Source organism: Elephantulus edwardii, unplaced genomic scaffold, assembly GCF_000299155.1.
Source record: "Elephantulus edwardii isolate Elephantulus edwardi_28Jun2011 unplaced genomic scaffold, EleEdw1.0 scaffold00049, whole genome shotgun sequence".
NCBI classification, from domain to species: Eukaryota; Metazoa; Chordata; class Mammalia; order Macroscelidea; family Macroscelididae; genus Elephantulus; species Elephantulus edwardii.
In genome coordinates this window covers 16,976,970-16,999,075 of record NW_006399799.1, presented here as the reverse complement: position 1 = coordinate 16,999,075, position 22,106 = coordinate 16,976,970, and the positions used below count along the sequence as shown (strand labels likewise).

General features: G+C 40.0%; 2 protein-coding genes across 2 annotated transcripts in view; one reads left to right on the top strand and one right to left on the bottom strand.

Annotated features, from left to right (window-relative positions):
- Window positions 1-16,813, bottom strand: part of WDR65 (WD repeat domain 65) — a 126,331-nt gene extending 109,518 nt beyond the window's left edge. Inside the window, exons 1-4 of the mRNA XM_006886618.1 lie at window positions 16,650-16,813; window positions 10,996-11,312; window positions 7,622-7,908; window positions 1,176-1,383 (exon numbers count right to left, since the gene is read on the bottom strand). Of these exons, the coding sequence (XP_006886680.1) occupies window positions 1,176-1,383; window positions 7,622-7,908; window positions 10,996-11,312; window positions 16,650-16,806 (969 nt within the window). The 5' untranslated portion in view covers window positions 16,807-16,813. The remainder of the gene's footprint in view (window positions 1-1,175; window positions 1,384-7,621; window positions 7,909-10,995; window positions 11,313-16,649) is intronic.
- A 565-nt stretch (window positions 16,814-17,378) lies between these two features.
- Window positions 17,379-22,106, top strand: part of EBNA1BP2 (EBNA1 binding protein 2) — a 21,498-nt gene continuing 16,770 nt past the window's right edge. The window contains exons 1-7 of the mRNA XM_006886617.1: window positions 17,379-17,450; window positions 17,530-17,613; window positions 17,836-18,005; window positions 18,423-18,546; window positions 19,934-20,023; window positions 21,719-21,794; window positions 22,012-22,104. Coding sequence (XP_006886679.1) covers window positions 17,385-17,450; window positions 17,530-17,613; window positions 17,836-18,005; window positions 18,423-18,546; window positions 19,934-20,023; window positions 21,719-21,794; window positions 22,012-22,104 — 703 coding nt within the window. The 5' untranslated portion in view covers window positions 17,379-17,384. The remainder of the gene's footprint in view (window positions 17,451-17,529; window positions 17,614-17,835; window positions 18,006-18,422; window positions 18,547-19,933; window positions 20,024-21,718; window positions 21,795-22,011; window positions 22,105-22,106) is intronic.

The following is a 22,106-nucleotide window of genomic DNA, read 5'->3' as shown; positions in this document are numbered from 1 at the left end:
TTCTGAAAGACTGAGAGAATATATGGTTTTTGCATATGTTATCAACCTGTATAGCCTGTGAACATTTTCTGAATTGATGGACCACATGGTTACTAATTGTGGTCTGTTGTTTGCTATTGTCCTGAATTGTGGCCTACTGACTTCCCTAATAAACCCCACAATCAAACCTTAAAATCATGAGTATGGTTCTATGAAGTCTGTGTGGTCACTGTAATGAATCTCAGACCCAGTTACTAGTAAAATTGGTGATGAAATTGGTGAAAGTGGGTGCAGAAGCATGGGAGATCATGTCTAACCTTGCTATCAGTTTTATACTGTGGCTGTTGTTGATGGGGCGTGTTCTCCCTCGTAGAGTTAGGAGAGGTTGACTCTGCCTTCTCCATGTTGCCCATCCTCCTATTACACTATGAGTTGAGACTGACTTAACAGTAGTAGGTTTAGTTTTTGTGTTTTATATGTAAATATATTTTATACAACCAGGAGCTCTGGTGAGATAATGAATAAGGTTGTCCTGCCAATGCAGAAGAATGCAATTTGAATCCAACAACTTCCCTTCAAAGATGGGCAATCTCCCCCATGGATTTACTGTCTCTGAAAACTCACTAGAAGGTCATCTATCAATCAGTTCTGACTTGATGGTACACAATAACAACAACATTTATCTCTGACAATCATATTTGTTTGCTTGCTAACTGAGGGCTAAGGTACAGGAGGACAGGCTCTTATGCTTGGTTCCTCACTAAATACTTGGCCCTTGGCACGGAGCCCAAGAAAGAACACATCTACAGTAACTCTGTGTGTGTGTGTGTGTGTGTGTGTGTGTGTGTGTGTGTGTGTGTAAGCTCTGATGCTGTGGTCTATAGTTGCACTGCTAACCCAAAGGCCAAATCTCTCTGATACCAGATACAGATAGAAATATAGATAGAACTTAAAGGAACACTAAGGCTGAAAGAGAAAATAAATTTTGCTTAATTTCTCTCCCATGTCTTCCAAATCCAAATCTTCCTACTTCCACACCCCAATTCTTTCCACCTCATCCAAAAGGACAAACAGCTCAAGCCACCACTGCACTCCATGCTATAGTCCCTTGGTTCCCCACCACATACCTATAACAGCACTTTGGCTGAAGAATAAATGGCAATAGGGAACCCAGCTTTGCTTCTTCATCCTCTTACCCGAATTTCCCTGCTCTCACGGTAAAAATCTTTATCTTCAATCTTCTCAAACAGCAGAACTCTTCCTTGCCCAGCAGAACACGCAAATCCCTTTGAATAGGCTGCGATGGCAAACACTTGGGGCAGGCTCAGCTCGCTGTTGCTACTAGCTGGTGCAGCCTGCTCAATAGAAGGAACTGGGGAACTGGGTGATGGAAATTCAATCAGGCTGAAAAGGAAAACAGCACATCAATTTTATAGACACAATCTCAAGTAGATGAATTCTACTGAGAATGAGAAAGAAAGTCTATGCATGGGGCATAATCCCTTTACTATCATCAAAGCATTATACTACTGCACAGCCAGGAGAGTATAACATCAATGAATGGAACCTTCTAAAGATTAAGTCCCTGTGTGCATCAAAAACTTTTTCTTTTTTTTTTAAAAATTTTTTTATGTGAGTGTACCGTCAAATCAGATCTGACTGGTACAGGAGGAGATTGTCCATCCTTTTCCCGACAGATCATCTGGTGGATTTGAACCGTGTGCCTCTGGGATTGTAGTTGCAGCTCCTTGCCATTAGGCCACCAGAGCTCCCCTAAAAACTTTTTCAAACAGAGTGAAAAGAAAACCTACTGAGTGGGGGAAAAACATTTGGCAATGACATCTCAGACAAGGGTCTCATAATGAAAGTTTACAGAATACTATAAGGCATCCACAAGGAAAAGACTGATAAATCAATTACAAAATGGGCAAAAGCCATGGGCCAACAGACACATGAAGAAATGCTCAAAATCACTGGCAATAAGAATGCTCAAAACCACAATGAGATAGCATCTTACCCCAGTAAAAGGACAGCAAGCAATAAATGTAGTAGAGAGTTGTGGATAGATTGGAACTCTCATACCCTGCTGGTGGGATTGTAAAACTGCTTAGCCACTCTGGCAGATGGTTAGGTGTTTCTTCAAAAAGCTGAACCTAAAAATTCCATATGACCAGCTATTCTACTGCTAGGGATATACCAAGGAAATTAGAACTGAGACATAAATGGAGAACAGTACAATGATGTTCACTGCAGCATTATTCACAGTAGCAAGAAAAAGGCAATAACCCAAATGTCCATCAAATGATCAGATTGAGGAATTGTGGTAATGTTTACATGATCAAGTATTATACAGCACTCAGGAGCAATGATTTAGAAAAATATCATATAACACAGGAGAGTCTAAAGAGCATTATGCTTAGTGAACTCAGTCTCATAAGACAAATACTGCATAAAGGTATTATTGTAAAAATAGAGTGATAATTAATAAAATGTATATAAAGGTCCAAAGAGGAAAAGAAGGGGTAGGAGGCTGATGGTGGAAAGGGGAAGAAATCACTGGGTCAGAGTTTGGTGGGTGGGGGAGAAGGTGAAGGAATTAGGAAAGATCCATTGGGGATGTGAAAAGACTGGGGTACTAGTGGCCATAGATAAATGGTGATTAATTTTATAAGGCATAATGTAAGGCAATGATCATGTATCAAACATACTGTGAATGAAGTAATGTGTGAAACACAATGTATATGAATTAATCACAATGTATACAAATTCTGTATGTAAACTAATACAAAAAATGTTTTTTAAAAGCACTAAACTAGAGGCTTGGTAATACAATGTAAATTTCAAAGAGAAAAGATTGATAATCTTACAATCCCATGTGTTCACTATTATTATTGTTTCCACTTAATTAAGAAAAAAGTGGCTTAGAGGGGTTGAATTCCCAAAGTCACAAAACCAACAAATTATAAAGCTGAGAGTTGGAGCCAGATTGTTCCATTTCTCAACCAGTCATTCACTCATTGAGCAAATATTGGCATTACACTGTGTTAACAACTCTACAGAAAACTGATAAATAAGATTTAAATAAGTTCTGTCCTCAGAATATGACAAAAGGACAATGTAAAAAGGACCTTCAGGGTCAGCTGAATACCACAGGAGTAGCCACTCTGCAGTTGACAAGTATCTTCTGAGGACAGTTACAGAGGAAGTTGAGCTATCTGAATTGAGTGAGTCTGAGACGTGAAGCTGAAGCAAGGAGGACCAATGGGAATTTGCCAGGTATGTGCACACACAGAAGATGGTCAGAAGGAATGGTATGTGACTAAACTCAGAAGCAAATGAGAGCACAGGAAATCAAAACAGAGTGCAGTGGATAGAGGCAAAAGTGAGTATTTGAGATGTAAAGCAGCAGAAATATATGGGCCATGTTAAGGAGTTCTGCCTTTAATTTTGATGCCTTAGACTCAAGGGTTCGGAGGGACTTGTGAGGAAGCTCTTACATAAATATGACAAAGAAGGAGATGCTAGTCGCAAGGAGCTGGAAAGAGCAGGAAGTTACTGAGGAAGGTGAATGAGTAGCATGCCAATGTGCCTGAGTGCTTTGAGCTCTGTAGTCAGACATAGCAGAATCTAAATTTTGACTTTGTCACTTAACAATGCCATTTTCCCCAATAAGTCACTTTACCTTGCTGAACCTCAGTTTCTTTGTCTATAAAATGGATGTGATAATAATGCACATTGCATTATGTTGCTGAAAGACTTAAGTGAGAATGTGTGGTGCACAGAATAGTATGTTCTAGTAAGTGAGAGATCTTATTACTATAGGTATGTTTATAAGGTGTCACTGTGTTTGCTCTGACTTATAAAGACTTTTTTACATCAGAACTCTGCCAATCCTATGCCATCCTCCCAATCTCTGCTATGTTTACTGTTCCAGACATGGTGTCAGTTTACCTGACGGTTTTCCTCTCTTTCACTTTTTACTTTTCCAAGCATGATATCCTTTTTCTAGGGACTGGCCCCTCCTGAAAACACATCCAAAGTATGTGAGACAAGTTCTCACCGTCCTTGCTTGGAAAGAGTGCACACTGACTGCACTTGTTTCAAACAGACTGTTTTATTCTTTTGAAAATCAATGGGATCCTCAATATTTCCAATACTGTGACAACTGAAAGGCACCAAGTAATTTTTTGTTTTCCTTATTAATTGTTCAATTTTCATATGCATAGAAAGCAACTGAAAATATCATCATTTGGATTAGGTATATCTTAGTCTTTAAAGTGACATCCTTTCAACTTTGTACACTCTTTGGAAGCAGACTGCCCAATTTCATTACTGCTCTTTCCACTGATGTTGATTGTGGATCCAAGTAAAATAAAATCATTGGAAATTTTAGTCTTTCCTCCATTTATCATAGTATTTGTTATTTGTCTACTTGTGAGGATTTTTATTTTATGTTGAGGTGTAATTCATGCTGAATGCTACAGCTTTGGAGCTTCATTACCAAGTACTTCAAGTCCTCTTCACTTTCTTTTTTTTTTTTCTTTCCTCTTCACTTTCAAGCAAGCAAGGTTGTGTCATCTGCCTAACAAGTTATTGGTAAGACCTCTTTCAATCCAAATGCCACACTCTTCTTCATATAGTCCAGCTTCTTGAGTTATTTGCTAAGGATACAGATTGAACAGGTATGGAGCAAGGATATAACCCTGAAATACATCTTTCCTGATTTAAAACAATGCAGGGTTTCTTTGTTCTGTTTGGACCCCTATTTCTCAGTCTATGTATTGGTTTTGCATGAGCACATTTAAGTGTTCTGTGATTCTTAATCTTCTCAATGTTATCTAGAGTTTGTTATGGTCTACAAAGTCAAATGCCTTTGCACAGTCAATAAAACACAGATAACATTTTCCTGGTATTCTCTCTCAGTCAAGAACTATCTGATCTTAGCAACGATATTCCTCATGTTACATCCTCTTCTGAATCTAGCTTGAATTTCTGGAAACAGTAGAAGTTGAAAAAAAAAAGGCGTTTCCTAAATCTCTTTACTCTTTATGCTTTGATAAAAATTACCTATAACATTTTCTTGCACTTTCTTAGTTATCAGTTCTTACTACTGAATTTTTAAGTTCTTTGAGGACCTGCTTCCCTCACACTAGCAAGGTGCATTGCAGAGGCTCAATAGGCATTTATTTCATTGATTTGGTAAAGCAGGAGGCCTCTAGAAAATACATATTTTAAAAATTATAATTTTGAAGACAGTTTTCATGAAAATAATTGATATAAAGTCAGGTAAAAAGAAAATAATAATATCTAGGTGGTGATCATGGCTGTAAAATTTGTGCTTGCCTACTGATAAATACTATCGATAAATCTAAGGTGCCCCAAAAAGCCAAAACAAAGGGAAGAAATGAGAAAGCTAAAGAGCTGAGCAGATTTCAAAGAGCTGCTCAAGAAGATAAAGTATTATAACAAAAATGTGCAAAGAGATGAGATCACAAAACCAAAAGGGAAAAATTCACTCAGGATTTCTCAAGCCAAAGGAACTGAAGAACAAATTCAAGCTTCAAGTTTCAATACTTAAAGATGATACAGGAAAAATCTTGAATGATCCAGGAAGCATCAAAAGAAGATGGAAGGAATATACAGAATCACTGGATCAAGAGGAATTACCTGACACAGACACAAGCGATTGTGTTAACAGACCAAGGGAACACTATATAGTTCAAAATCAAGACAGAAGTGTGTTAAGTATGTATCATTTCTCCATATCTTTTCAATATACATATGGAACAGATCACTTGGGATGGACTTTATGAAGAAGAATGTGGCATCAGGATTAGAGAATACTCATCAACAAATTGTGTTATACAGATGACACAACTTTGCTTATTGAAACTGAGGAGGACTTGAAGGGTTTGGTGCAGAAAATCAAGGTCTGCAGCCTTCAATATGGACTGCATCATAACATCAAGAAAACAAAAATCCTCACTACCAGGTCAATAGGCATCGCCATTATAGATGGAGAAAAGATTGAAGTTGTTAACAATTTCTTCTTGCTCAGATCCACAAATACCACCCTTGGCCCTAGTAGTCTGGAAAGAAAAAAAAATAGTTGCATTGGGAAAATGTGCTGTCAGAGATCCCTCCAGAGTACTGAAGAGCAACAATATCAGTCTAGAGATTAGGGTATAACTGATTCAGGCCATGGTCTTCACAATCACTTGCTATGAATCAGAGAGCTAGACAATGAATAAGGATGACAGAAGAAGAATTAATGTCTTTGAGATGCAGTGCTGGAGAAGAGTATTGAACATATCAAGACTGCCAAGAGAACAAACAGGTCTGTTCTGGAGAATAAAACCAGGTTGCTCCTTGGAGGTAAGGACTTTGAAACTCCATCTCACATACTTTGGGCATGTTGTCAGAAGGGGCCAATCCCTGGAAAAGGACATCATGCTTGGAAGGTTTAAGGGTCAGTGCAGGAGAGGAAGACCATGGATGAGATGCACTGACACAGTGACTGTAGCAATCGGGTCAGGTGTATCAGTGATGGTGTTGCTGGTTTAGAATAGGGCAAGGTTCAGAGTCATTGTTCAAAGAGTCACTGTGAGTTGTAGCTGACTCACCGGCATGTAACAACACTAACAGCACAGATAAACACTAGAAAGGAAATGGGGAAAGTAAAAAATAGCTGACTTTTACAACGAGATATCATCTCAGCCCAGTCAGAATTGCAAAATTTAACAGAACAGCAAGCAACAAATGCTGGCAAGGTTGTGGAGAGACTGAAACCCTTATTCACTGTTGGTGGGAGTGTAAAATGGTGCAATCACTGTGGAAGGCAGTATGGCGCTTTCTCAAAAAGTTGCAAATAGAGATACCATTCGACCCAGCAATTTCACTACTGGGAATATACCCCAAAGAGACCATCACTGACATCCAAGCAAATATATGCACACCCATGTTTACTGCAGCTTTGTTCACAACAGCAGGGAGTTGGAAACAACCTAAGTGCCCATCAACAAACGAATGGATAGAGAAGCTGTGGTATATTCACACAATGGAATACTACACTGCATTGAAAAACAAGGAACTCATGCAATATTACTCAAAATGGAGGATATTATGCTGAGTGAAGTATCTCAGTCACAAAAGGACAAATACTGCATGGTGCCTGTTGTAAAGCAGGACTGCTCTCAAGGTTGTGAGGAGACTGAGAAGGATGGGTTCAATAATGTATACTGCATTGAAACAGATGAAGGAGAAAACTGTTTAAGAGGGAAAATGATTAGGGATTTTTGTCATGACAGGAGTCCAGAGCCAAGGCTGTCTAGTGGAGTGGACCTTGGGAGAGGGATTGTAAAACAATGAAAGAATTTTTTTCTTCCTTTTCCAAGAGGGTAGTGTACTAGAGGGGAAGATTTGGAGGGGAGAAAAGTGCAACAATAAATGAATGAATGAATGGAAATCCAAAGTCTCTGTAAATTTTCATTGAAATTAATAATAAATTTTTTTAAAGAAGAAAAAAATAGCTGACTTTTAAGGGAGAGTGTTAATAAGTGATTTTTAGGGAATGTTATTTTCTGTACTATTAGTATAATGAATATATTTTTACAATAGAACCAACTCAGAGTACCCCCATTACCTCTCTGATTCCTGGATCATATTGACGTTCTTTACATCATAATTTTGTTCCTTCATCATTATGCTTGTTTCCCAGCGTTGATCTCCAGATTCAAATAGGAAGAGCTTGCCTGTATTTGTGCCAATGATGATCTTGTCATCAGACAACCATGCATGAGACAAATAGTTTTGAGATTCTCCCCTCTGAAAATTGGTTTGCTTCAGGGTTCCCTCAGTAAAACGGAGAATCTTAAAAATTCCATTTCCAGTGACACAAACCTGAGTATTATCCTTGGGATTAAAACTCACCTGTATAATGTGAGAGAAAGGAAAAAAGATTCATAAAACAAATTCTGACATTATTTCACATTTGGCTGACTATTTTTGATAGCTCATAGAGTCATTCAAATGTTACTAAATAATATAAATGTCATATTTGATAAAGGCCCACATATGTATCCATTATGATTTTAGGGGCACAAGGATCTTAAAATATCTACAAGTCTTAGAAAGGCCAAAAAAGCAGAATTAACGAATACTGACAGCTAAACTGCAAGATGCCAATGAAGTGCAATGAAGAACAGAAAATTAAACACCTAGAGGACCCTGAGCTTTAAGGATGATGGGAAAATCAGGGAATAGTTAGTGGTGATGGCTAAACAACATTGTTCTGGATTTAATATCAACTTGTCTAGGTTGTGAGTCGCAGGATTATGAAATTATGTATTTTGTGATACAATTCTCCTTTATGTTGTCAATCCTAATTTCTATGTAATTAGTAAGGCAAGATTGGTAACAATTATGTTCACAATCAATACCCCTGGGACCAGCAGTCAAGAAACCACAGATGTATTGCACTGGGAAAATCTGGTGCAAAAGACCTCTCAAAGTGTTAAGAGCAAAGACATCCATTTAAAGACTAAGGTGTGGACTGAGAAATTATGGTACATTCACACAATGGAATAGTATGCAGCACGCAGGAGCAATATCTTTGTAAATTATTACCCAACTTGGGAGGGACTGGAAAGCATTATGCTGAGTAAATGAACTCAATCCCGTAAGGATAAATATTGTATAAAACCGCTATTGTAGAATGAGTATAAGGATCCAGGAGGGGTAGAAGAGGCTGGAAGCAGAGGGATGTGGATGTGCAGGGGGAAGGGGGGATTAATCATGGGTTGTACAATTTGATGGCTAAAGGGTGAGGAAAATGTAAAGAATTTGTTCAAATTTGTATTTGAATTTTGTAAATAAACTAGTGTGGGGGGGGACGACTAAGGTGTTCCTAATCCAAGACATGCTCTTTTCAATTTCTTCCTGTTTCTGAAAGTTGCACAATGAATAAGGATGACAGAAGAATTATTGATGGCTTTGTCCTGTGGTGTTGGAGAAGAGTAATGAATATTAAATAGACTGTCAAAGAACAAACAAGTTTGTCTTGGAAGTGCAAGCAGAGTGATATGTGGAGGCAAGCATGGTGAAACTTTGTCTCGTATATTTTGGGGCATGTTGTCAAGAGTGGCAAATCCTTGGAAAAGGACACTATGCTGGGAAAGGTGGAGGGTCAGAGGAAGAAAGGAAGATTCCCAGCAAGAGAGATTGACACAACAACTATAACAATGGTCTCGAGCCTATCAGAGATTATAAGGATGGTGCAGGTTAGGGCAAGGTTCCCACCTGTTGTGCATAGGGTTGCTGTGAGTTACAGTGAATTAGATGGCACCAAACAACATGTTCATGAGGCAAGATGAAAGCTATAGGATTAGGTTATTCCTCAGTCACTCTATACTGAGGTAGAAAAGAGATTAAACAAGAGCATAGAGACAGGAAGGGGGATCTCAAAATCTCCAAGAAAGAAGAGCTGGGAATGGAGTATGTCTTCTGGACCCAGAGTCCCTGTTGGTAAGCCTCCTAGATCCAGAAAGATTGATACCAAACATATGGAAAATTCCATGGAATGCCAGGCACAAAGATGCTGAGACAAGAGGCATCACTCTAGAACTGACACATGGAAAATACCTTCCCTTCAAAGTCAGACCCCTCAACTTTTACTTCTAACTTCCTATACTGTGAGAGAATAAATCTGTATTTTTAAAAGACACCAACTTGTAGTATTTTTGTTATTTCAGCACTAGATAATGAAGACAGACATGTTGAATACATTTAATATCCCTGAACTGTACGTGTGAAGAGTGTTGGAATGGCAGTTTTGTTACTTCTGTATGTACCACAATTTTTAAAAATCTATTTTTTAATATATAAAATGAAGGCAACAACAAAAAAGTAAAAAAGGCTCAGTTGCACCAACAGGAAAGTGAGGCTGTCAGGCTTATGCCACTCAGTCCAGGGAGAAAGGAAACACTTCAGAGAGAGGCTATGTGGTGTGTCCTACCAACTCAGCCTCCTCTTATCATAGCACTTGCTCCAAAGTGCAGCAACTGACCATTTCTCTGCTGCCTTCACTAGATGAGTAGCAACATGCTGATGGGGCTGTGATGTTTTCCATTTCTGTAATACCGATACTGTGCTCCTAGTGAACACCCAATAACTGTTTATGAATGTCCTCTACTCTGAATAAATAACTGCATCCGACCTCACCAGAAATAACCTGAATCTACTTGCATTTTGTATGATTTTGTGATCACTAAGCAATCTTCTCATTACTCTCATTACTAATGTTACCTCACCAGTACTCTGTTGTAGGAAGGGAATACACTGGATAAATGAGTGTTCTGATCATGACCAAGTGATTCTGGTTAATACATTATTAGCCTGATGTATGCTGAACAGCTGACTCTAAGCTTGGGACACAGATTAACCAGAATCTCTGAAAAGGAACAGGACTGAATTCTTGAACTTATAAAACTCAGTGTTAGATCCTAGACAATTAGCATAATATTGTAAAACTCTCTAAGTTGTCAGAGAGCTTCTTAATAACAAATTTCATTTTATCTGTAAGCTACAATAGAAAGGTATGTTTCCTCTTGATAGCTTTCTAAAAACATAAAAATATATCTTTGATATCTTCCCACCTCCCAACAAAGTTGTTTGGAATAGGCCAGGGCCAGGTTGAGAAAGAGGGTTCTATAGGTCTGTGACCTCTGGGTCTTGGTACAGAAGGCAAGAACTGAATTCAGGGAAATCCAGTTCCAGAAGTGCCTGTGCTACTCAGTATCTCTGTGGTCTCAGATGAGTTAGCCTCTCAGAGCCTCAGTTTCTTCATCCATAAGGTGGGCGTGATAACAGTAATACTTACCTTATATGGTATTGTGAGACTGTATTTAAAGATACATATAGAGAATTAGCACACTTCTTGACACATTGAAAACTTTCAAGAAAAGCCAGCACTTATTATTCTTTACAATTTGCACAATACTTGTTAATGATAGAAGATACCTGGTAGACAGCATTGTTCTGAGTGTCAGTTCTAACAATGGCCATTACTTTCTGTTTTTCCCACAGCCAATAGACAAGGTTTGACTCGGGAGTTGATGTCTGAGCCAATAGATATTTGGAGTCTGGAGAAAAAGCCATGCTAATAAATTTCTGAACTGGAAAGTCAAAATTATTAAGGATTTTGCGCTTCCGGCAAGGTATGGCTGACAGTTCATAAATGGTGATGACAGGTTTTTCTTGCACAGTCTCGGAGACAGCAAGATATCGCCGATTGGGACTGATGGCTAAAGCCAACATGCCCTGACTCTTTTCTGAGCCTGCAAACAGAAGAGAAAAGGAATGATGAGGAAGGCTATGTTTCCAATAAACCAAACCTAGCATAGTAGTAGAGAAGGGCATACAAATATTCAAAAAGTCAGGACATAAATATATTATTATAACAAGCACAAGGAGGCCAAGTGGGAAGAGTACTGAGAGAATAATTCATGGAAGAGGATATTGTTGTTGTTATGTGCTACAGTCAGAAGCAACTCATAGCTGACCCTTCAGTGGGTTTTCAGAGGCAGTAAATCACCCAGGAAGACATTACTTTTCCTAGCTGAGCAACTGGTGAATTCAAACAACTTACCTTTGGGTTGGCAATGCAATTCCTTACCTACTAGGCCATAAGAGGTCCCTTACCATTTGTTGTTGTTGTTATGTGCCCTCAAGTGGCCTGTGACTTATAGCTACCCTATGTACATCAGCCCTAAACCCTGTTCTATACTGTGCCAACTTTACTATCTTTAACACACCTACCCCCATTATCCTAGTCACTGAATCAACCTATCTCATCAATGGTCTTCCTCTCTTTCTCCATCCATCCACCCTTCCAAGAATGATGTCCCTCTCCAAGGGCTGGTCCCTCCTGCAACATGCCCGAAGTCTGTCAGACAAAGCCTCAGAATCCTTGACTCCAAGGAACAACCTGTTTTCACTCTCTCCTGTTTGTTCTCATGGAAGTCCATGGTATACTTAATACTCTTCTCCAGCATCACAACTCAAAGACATCAATTCTCCTTCTATCATCACTAGTAATAGTCCAGCTTCCTAACATATAGCAAATAATTGTGAAGACCATGGCCTGGATCAGGAGCACCTTAGTTTCCAGACTGACATCATTGCTCCTCAGTACTCTAGAGAGGTCCCTGACAGCAGACTTTACCAATGCAATTCATCTTCTGGTTTCCTGGCTGCTGGTACCAAGAGTGTTGATTGTAGAGCCAAGCAAACAAAAACTGTTAACAATCTCAAAATCTCTTCAATGTCTATCATAATGTTACCTATTGTCCCAGGTGATGAGAATCTTTTTCTTGATGCTGAGCTTCAATCCATATTGAAGGCTGCAGTCCTTGACCTGCAGCAAGCATTTCAGGTCCTCCTCAGTTTCAGCAAGTAGGGTTGTGTCATCTGCCTAACACAGGTTGTTGATGAGTCTTCCTCCAATCCTGATGTCACATTCCTTCTCATAGATCCCAGTCTACCAAATGATCTGTTTTGCATATGGATTGGAAAGGTATGGAGATAGGACACATCCTTGGCATACACACATCCTGATTTTGAACCATACAGTGTTTCCTTGTTCTGTTCTGACAACTGCCTCCTGGTACAAGTATAGGTTTCACATAAGCACAATCAAATGTTCTGGGATTCCCATTCTTCTCAGAGTTAGCCACAGTGTTGAGTGGTGCAGGCGGGAGTGAAAGGGGAGGATGGTGGAGCAGGGAAAAGGGTGGGTCAAGATACATGTACCAAGGGCAGGTAGCAACATAGTTACTTCTATAATTGGGGAAATGTCTTTTATCTGTTCCTTTCTGTAAAATGTTTGTCTGTCAGATACTGTTCTAAGTATGAGCATTCAAATTAAGACAGACTACGAAGAAGATTGGCCATCCACCTTCGAAATAACAGGTCTTTAAAAACCTTACATAAAATAGAGCAGACTTAGACTAGCAGATATGGCAAGTGAGGCTGAGACCTCAAATATGGAAACACAAAGGAGGAACAGGAGTTAGCAGACATAAGATTAATTACAAGTCTTCAAGAACCAAAATATAAGACCTTAAGTCTATCACATCTGAATATAAAAATCAGCTCCAGAATAGATTTGAGGCATTGAGAATTAGCAATTGAAGACCTGATTGAGTTATGAGATGACATCAAAGATATCATCCATGAAGAGAGCAAAGGGTCATTACAAAGACAAATGAGGAAGAACAGACCAAAATGGCTATCTGAAGAGACACTGAAGATTAGTACACTAGAGTGTTGATATGTCAAAACAAAGTGGGGGGGGATACCAAAGCAAAATAAATGAACAGATGATTTCAAAGAGCAGCTCGAGAAGACAAAGTACTATAACAGAATGTGCAAAGACCTGGAGTTGGAGAATAAAAAAGGAAGTTTCTTAGCATTTTAAGGCTAAAAGAACTAAAAAGCTAAACATTTCAAACTAAAAATTGAAGCCTCAGTATGCAATACTGAGAGATGCTATTGGCAAAATCTTGAAAAATCCAGGAAGGATCAAAAGACGATGAAAGGAATACATGGAATCATTGTACCAAAAAGAACTGGTTTACAACAAAAAAATTTCAAGTACCATATGAACAAGAACCAACAGCTGATGTTGTTATTGTACACTGTGCAGTCGGATCTGACATAGCTGACCTTCTGGCAGGTTTTGTTTTAAATTATTATTAATTTTAATGAAAGTTTAGAGAGAGACAGGGTTTCCATTCATTCAATGTTGCACTTTTTTCCCTGCCCACACCCTCCCCCACTCCCAGCAGTTTTTAAGAAGCAGTTAATCACACAAGAGGAGATTGCCATCCTTCTCCCATGGAGTATCTGGTGGATTTAAACTGCACACCTGCAGGATTGTAGTGCAGCTTCTTGCCAGTAGGCCACCAGAACTGCCTAAGAAACAATACTAATGAAGGTAAAAAGTTTGAACTGCACTGAAGGCACTGATATAAAGATCCCATAAATTGATAAGATTCCAAGAGACATGCTTCAACTAACAGATGCAGTCCTGGACATGCTCACCAGTCAATGCCAGAAAATTTGAAGGACAGCTGCATGGCCAATTGACTGGGAGCAATCCATATTTGTTCTCAATCAAAAAATAGGTGGTCTAAAAGAATGTGGAAATTATTTAACAACTCACATGAAACCTAAACCTAGATAAAAAAGCTGTTGTCTGAAGAGACCAAGAGGACACTGCATGGTTTAAAAACAGGAAAGGTGTGGATCAGGTCAGTGTCCTTTCTACATACTTATTCAATATGTATGCTGAGACAAGATGGATTCTATCAGGAGGAATGTGGCATCAGGATTAGAGAAAGACTCATCAACAACCTACATTATGCAGATGACATAACCTTGCTTGCTGAAACTAACGAAGACCTGAAGCGCTCCCTGCAGAAGCTTAAGGACTGTAGTCTTCAATATGGAGTCAAACTCAACATCAAGAAGACAAAGATTTTTACCAATGGACCAACTGGCAGCACCATGATGGATGGAGAAGATTGAGGTTGTTAACAGTTATAGCTTGCTCAGTTTCACAATCTGTCTTGGCACCAGCAGTCAAGATGCTGTCAGGGACCTTTCCAGAGTACTGAGAAGCAACAAATGTCAGTCTAGAGACTAAGGTGTGCCTGATACAGTCCATGGTCTTTATAATTACATGATATGAATCAGAGAGCTGGACAATGACTAAGGATGATGGAAGAATCGATGGCTTTGAGTTGTGGTGATTTGAGTTGTGGTCCTGAACATATCATGGACTGCCAATAACACAAACAGGACTGTCTTGGAGAGGGTGAAACCAAGTTTCTCCTTGGAGGCTAGGATTTTGAAGCTCTGTCTCACATCCTTTGGGCATGTAGCAGGAGGGACTGATTCTTGGTGAAGGACATCATGCTCAGAAGGATGTGGAGGGACAGCGCAGGAGAGGAAGACCCCAGATGGGATGGACTGATTCATTAACTAGGGCAATGGGGGTAGGTGTGTTGGAGTCAGTGAGACTGGCTCAGGACAGGGCAGGCTTCAGAGCTGTTGTGCATAGGGTCACAGGCAACTAGATGGCACATAACAACAATAACAAAAATATCAAGCTCTTCCCATCTACCTTATCTAAAACTCCCAACATTTCCCCAACAGTCCCTCTTCCATGTTTTATTTTTGCTCATTAACATTTGTCATTTTATAAGACATTATATATTGCCCTTGTTTTATCTAGTTTATTGTTTCTCCTGCTAGATAGAATCACTATGAAAGCAGAGCTTTGTGTGTGAATCTATTATGTGCTTGAAACACCAAAAGTAGCTGCTGTAGTTGCCTCTCACTTACGGCGACCTTGTGTGTGTGTCAGAGTAGAACTGTGTTTCACAGAGTTTTCAATGGCTGATTTTCAGAGGGAGATGATTAAAGTTTTCTTCTGAGGTACCTCCATGGTTATTTGAACATTCTGTCTTTTAATTATCAGCAGATAACATCAACTGTCTGCACCATCTGCAATAGATGCTTCAAATCTTTTGTTGAGTGAATAAATGCTTGATTCTCATGACTGTAAGTAAGCCTCATATTATCTCTGTTTTACAAATTAGGAAATGGAGTCTCCTTAACTGAGAACCATAGTCATACCCAGATCTGCTTTTTATGACTTTTACAGGTTTCTATGTAACAGAAATGCCTTTAGACTTGGCCAGCAGGGTATCTTCCCTGGTCTCCACATTTTAGAGTACTCCCCTATAGTCCTCTTCTGGTTCTGAACTTTCCATGAGATGGGCATCCCCAGGTGACTCAGAGTTTGCGTTATTTCTTCTAGATCATTAAGGAGTTCTGGTGGCATGATAAGTATGTGTTAAGCTACTAACCAAAATGTCAGTGGTTTGAATCTACCAGATATTCCACAGGAAAAATAGGTAGTCTCCTCCCATAGATTTAGTGTCTTGGAAATGAGATGGAGGGCTCTATGAGTCAGAATTGACTCAATGGCAGTGGGTCTTCTAGATCATGCTGTAGATATCTGTGCTGATGTTAAGTACTGTAAGGTAAGAAGCAATTCACAGCTGACCCTCCAGTGGGTTTTAGGAGGCAGTAAATTGCACAGGAGGATATTATTACTTTTTCTCCCATGGAGCAGCTAGTGGATTCCAACTGCCTGTTTTGGGGTGGGCAGCACAACTTTAGGTATATGGGATTCTAAAATTCTCTGCTCAAATAGTCCTGAGTTTGTAAATAAGACCTGCATCCACTTTTTCCTTTGATCTTTCTCCAGCCCTTGACCTAGGCCTGCGAGATGATCAAAGGTGACTGATTAGTGGAGATATAGGTAGAGCTAGAATGTGATAAGAAGCTGCATGCTATAATCTCAAAGGCACATGGTTTGAATCCACCAGCTTCTCCACAGGAGAAAGATTTGATAATTGGTAAAGATGGAAATGGGTTCCATGTTCTTAACTTATATAAGAAATTTATTTAATCTGTATTTCTGGGAAAAAACTCAAAACTGGCCAAAAAAACTCTTCCTTTTCAATCTCTGCAGTGTGACTGACTATAGGGTTACAGTTAGCATATACAGTTAATTTATGTGTCATGATAAGAGAGTTTACCTGAAATGAACTTTTGCCATTTCTGATCCACGTTGTATTTCACACAGTGATTTCCTGAAGGAAATATAATTGTCTGTTCATCAAAGAAGAGGATACTGTTGGCCACATAGGCTCGAAGACCAAACACATGCTGCAACTGAGCTACCACAGTGGACATAGTCTGGCCAAGCTGCCAAAGACCAAGAGCAGGTGACATCAGCAGACGACTTCCCGCTCCGGCCCCCGCCCCGGACACGCCCCCGGGCCCGCCCCTTCCCTGGGATCCTCCGCCCCCTCCCTGGGAGCCTCAGCCCCCAGCTCCCTCTCGCCCACCGCGTGACGCCTTCTTCTCCCCTTTGCTCCTTCGCGGCTTCCACCGGATGGCCCTCAAAGTATCCTTTCTCACCTTTCTCTTCTAACCTCTGCGCCACTACACCACACGTATATTCAGGATACTACCTCTACGGATCCCAAACACCCCAGACACTGCCACACGCCTGAGCGGTTCCTATAGCAACGACAAACCGGAAGTGTGGGCTACAAACCGGAAGCGGAAGTTTCGGTTAAAAGGTTCGGCTGGGGCCGTGAGCGGCTTGGGTAGTGAGTAGCTGGCGGCGGAGTGGGTGCGTTCCACGTGGCTTTGTGGAGTGAGTGTGGCTGCTGAAAGCTGACAGCTGGGGCAAGAGGCATTCTTTCTCTACCGAACGGGCTACCTCTGCTTCCAGTAGGAATTTGGGCGTACCTGCGTGCAACGAGATGGACACTCCACCGGTTTCCGGTTCGGATTCTGAGTCTGAAGATTCTTTTGTCACAGACAGAGAGGTGGGTGTCAGACAAGCTCGCGGGGCACTGGAGAGCGTCTTACTTGTCGTAGTTCTGACAGCTTGTTGTTTCTCCACAGCTTCAGGATGCGTTTTCGCGAGGGCTTCTCAAGCCAGGCCTCAATGTCGTGCTAGAGGGGCCGAAGAAGGCAACTAACGACGTGGTGAGGAGGGACTCTGGGTCGAGGGTTACGCCTGAGACGAGACGAGCACCACTGTAGTTGGGACACAGGTCTTTCCCCACGAAAAGACCATGTCCTGCACGTTTCTACGAATGTAAATTACGTGCTAGTTAGTGAAAGTTTAGCATTTTGTCCTTCTCTCCACCCAGTGGGCTTGAGCTTGTGAGAGATGAACTCAGGGTACCCTTTGTCTGTATTTTCTAGACTGGCCTGAAGCAGTGCTTGGCAGAATTCAAGCGCGATCTGGAATGGGTTGAGAGGCTTGATGTGACCCTGGGTCCGGTGCCAGAAATCAATGGAACTCAACCAACACCTCAGAACCAGGATCAGAAAGCTATTAACCCAGAAGATGACTTCCAACGAGAGATGAACTTGTATGCTTTTTTGTCCAGCGTGGGAGAAGTTGGGAATTCTTTTGCAAGAGAATAAGGGAATGATAATGAGCTAACGTTTCATTGTGTATTCAGCTTTTATAGCAAAAATATACTTACAAAGGGGTTTTTATAGAAATGTTAGTGATTGTGTAAAAATTTGTAACTGACTTAGTTTTGAATAGTCATTCTCTTAAGTGGCCAATTTTATGGGTTTTAGTAACATTCCCTTTAAAAAAAAAAAAAGGACGTACAGCTAACTTTTTTCCTCAGATTCCAAGTTCTTGAGGTTGTTTAGAGTTTTTGTTTTCTTTGTTGATGGAAGTCAAATGTTGAGAGTTCTTTGATCTTGTGTGCATCCTGGTGAGATGAAATGAAAACTTCTTCCTCAGGTTTGTCACACTTTGCCTTACATTTCAGCTACCGTCAGGCCCAGGCTGCAGTACTTGCAGTGTTACCTCGCCTCCATCAGCTCAAAGTCCCTACAAAGCGACCTACTGATTATTTTGCAGAGATGGCTAAGTCTGACCAGCAAATGCAGAAGGTAAGAAAGAGAAGATATTTTCTCTGGAAAGCCAGGGGCTTTGTACTTAGTGTATTTAGCCAGTTTTCTGTTCTTGCGCTTCTCAGGCAATTTGAATCCACTAGTGGCTCTGAGGGAGAAAGATTAATAATCTCCTCCTCTGTATTTACAGCTTCAGAGTCCTAATGAAAGGTCAGCTATGAGTTGGCTCTTACTTGCTGGCAATGAGTCATTTTAAAATAATAATTAAAGATGATATCCCAATAATAGCAAATTACAATCCAGAAATTATTAATTTTATACAAATGTCATCACCACCAATTAGATAAATGTAGGATTGCCTATTCTCTCCCTCCCTCCCCCCGAATTAAGCCATTAAAGTGGATAGTGCTGTAAGAAATGTGTTTCCAGAGGTAAAAATGGCCTTTTTACTTTCCTATTCAGCATGATGTGTGGAAAGAATAACAGTTTTTGGCTTGTTATTGCCAGTGAAAGGCAGTATGACTTATAGACAATTACTTCTCTGTGGGTCTCAGTTAATTCTTCTATGATTTGAAGATTAATCTGTGAGAGTCTATACATCTCTGACATAATTTAGAGTTAGCAGAACTAATATTTTATTTAACTTAAGGAGCTTGTTGAACTGCTAAACAAAAAGCCAGTGGTTCAAAACTGTCAGGGGCTCTGTAGGAGCAAGATAGACAGTCACATCCCATAAAACTTTGTATAGCCTTGAAAACCCAGTGAAGGGTTCCTGTGAGTTACAATTGACTTGATCTTGAGACCTCAAAAAGAGGGGTTTTTGTTTGTTTTTAGTGTGATCTCATATAAGTTTATATGCTCCTTTGAGTCTCAGGCTGCATTTTAGGGAGCTCTTATTTTAATGGTACCAGGGAAGCTAATCTGGAGAGAAACCCAAACACATCTCTGTATATTTACAACAACCAACTTTCATTGTTAAACTGAAATGTGTGTTTGTGTGAAGCCAGGTACCTAATATGTTTGAACATTCACTGTGTACATGATATATTGCAGACTGAGACTGTGCTGTGTACTGTATGCTGATTTAGTTTCCACCTGTAGGCAGTAGGGATCAAGAGAAGTTAATCTTTCCTGGAATGCAAGGAAGTAGTTTTTTTTATGATGGAATAACTATAAGACGAGAATATAAAGGTGCTTTGAAGCACTGGCTCCATCATGGACAACTCTAATACCTGGGACGAAATACTGTCCTTTTGGGCCCCTTAGTCTCATGTGTAAAACATGAGAATTAGAATGAATGCTTTATAAGATTCCTTTGAGCTTTGCAGTTTGTACAGCTTGGGATATCTCGTCCTAGCTTTGGTTCCCCTAAGGTACAGGCATTTTATATTCAAACAAGATAAACTGACCTTGTTTTAAATTTTAGATTCGACAGAAGCTGCAGGCTAAACAGGCCGCTATGGAAAAGTCTGAAAAAGCTAAACAACTACGAGCACTTAGGAAATATGGAAAGAAGGTGAGAAGGAAATAATGTAGAAACGGGAGGGGGGAGGGAGGTCAGGTTGAAACACCTTGGTCTCATTTGGTTTCATGTCCTGTGTATGTTTACGTCTTGTATGTTTTGCCTCACAGTGGAGTGTCTATGCTAACATCTAAATGTTCAATCTTAGTTGGACACTATGAGTAGTACGCTAACTCCTCATAGAAGCTTTAGTTTAATACACTTTTTGTTGTTGTTATGTACCATCGATTGTCAAGCCCATCTAAGGAATCTTACTATTTGATTTTTCATCCAATCTGAGAGAAACTTGTGGCACCTGTATGTGAACTATGAATGCTCGAATTTAACGTAAATCCTACCAGGAATCAAAAAAATAAAGATTCTCAGTTGGCCCACCACTGGGCCACTTGGCAGCATCATGATAGACAGGGAAGAGATTGAGATTGTTAACAGCTTCAGTTTGCGTGCCTCCACAATCAACACTCTTGGTAGCAGCTGCCAGGAAATCACAAGACAAATTGCTTTGAGAGGGTTGGCTGCCACAGACCTCACCTGAGTTCTGAAGAACAACAATGTCAGTCTGGAGACTTAAGGTGCGCCTGATCCAGGCCATGGTCTTCGCACTTATGTGCTATGTATCAGATAACTGTATGATGACTAAGGATGATAGAAGGAGCATTGATGCCTTTTAGCTGTGGTGCTGGAGAATATTGAATATACCATGAATTGCTAGGAGAACAAACAGGTTCCTCCTGGAGAGGGTAAAACGAGGCTGCTCCTTGGAGGCAAGGATTCTGAAGCACTGACATACTTTGGGCATGTTGCAAGGAGGGACAAGTCCTTGGAGAGCGACATTATACTTGGGAGTGTGGGGGGGATAGCACGAAAGAGGAAGACCCTCATGACATGTGTTGACTCAGTGACTAGGATGGTGGGGGCAGGTGTGTCAGAAACAATAAGGTTGGCTCAGGATAGAGCAGCGTTCAGAGGTGTTGTACATAGGGTTGTTATGAGTTGCAGGTGACATGACAGCATATACCACCACCACCAACCAGGAGTACTCTCAAACTTTGGTGGTTTTCCTTTTTTATTGTGTGCACCATCTCAGAAAGAGGGTGTTAGGGATTAGTTAGGTTTGTGAGTAGAAATGCATATAAGCAAAATCAATATGGATTCTAACATTTGACAAACATTTGTGAACATTTTTGGGTTTTTCAACACATGTCATTTCATTGATATCTGCTATGTTTTGAAAAAAAAGTAGCTCTCTTCTGTGCAAAAAGCCAGGTGTGGATTTTCTTTTTTCCTTTGATCTCAGTTATGTATTTGAACAATAAAAATAATGCATGGCTTAAAATTATAAGAGGTATGCTAGAAAGTTGTAACCCAGCACCATAAAATGAACAGAAAGTGTGCAGTAGGAACAAAAACATGGCATCAAGATTGAAGGAAGATGCATTAACAGTTTTCCATATCCAGTGACACAATTTTGCCAAAACAAAGCAACTTTTAAGGACTGACTAAAGACAGCTTTCACTGGTTCCAATGTGAGGTAGTTATGAAGAGTATACTTGGAATACTTAAAGAGTTTTTGGTACATAATAAATGTTAGTTGGCAGTGGTATTAATCGCAGTATCGTTACTGAAACAATGTAGATACTTGGATCAGTGGTTTAAAGTACATGTAATTGTCCTGTGTCCAAACCCAAGGTACAAACAGAGGTTCTTCAGAAGAGGCAGCGGGAGAAAGCACATATGATGGACGCCATTAAAAAGTATCAGAAAGGTCAGTATCTTTGACTCCTAAGGGTATAGTGAACAGGGATAACTTAGAGTCAATTCAGATGCATTATCTTTTGGATCTAGTGAGCCTATAAGATGTGGGAATGGTATAGGGAACCTATTCAAATAAAATTTAATATGCAGCAACCTTATTTTGCGATTTTATTTTTCCTTTTTAATATGTGATAATGCTGATCAAAACACTTCTTTTTTTTTCACAGGCTTCTCTGATAAACTGGATTTTCTTGAGGGAGATCAGAAACCCATTGCTCAAGGCACAAAGGAAAAAGCTAAAGGCCAGCAGATGAAAAAGGGG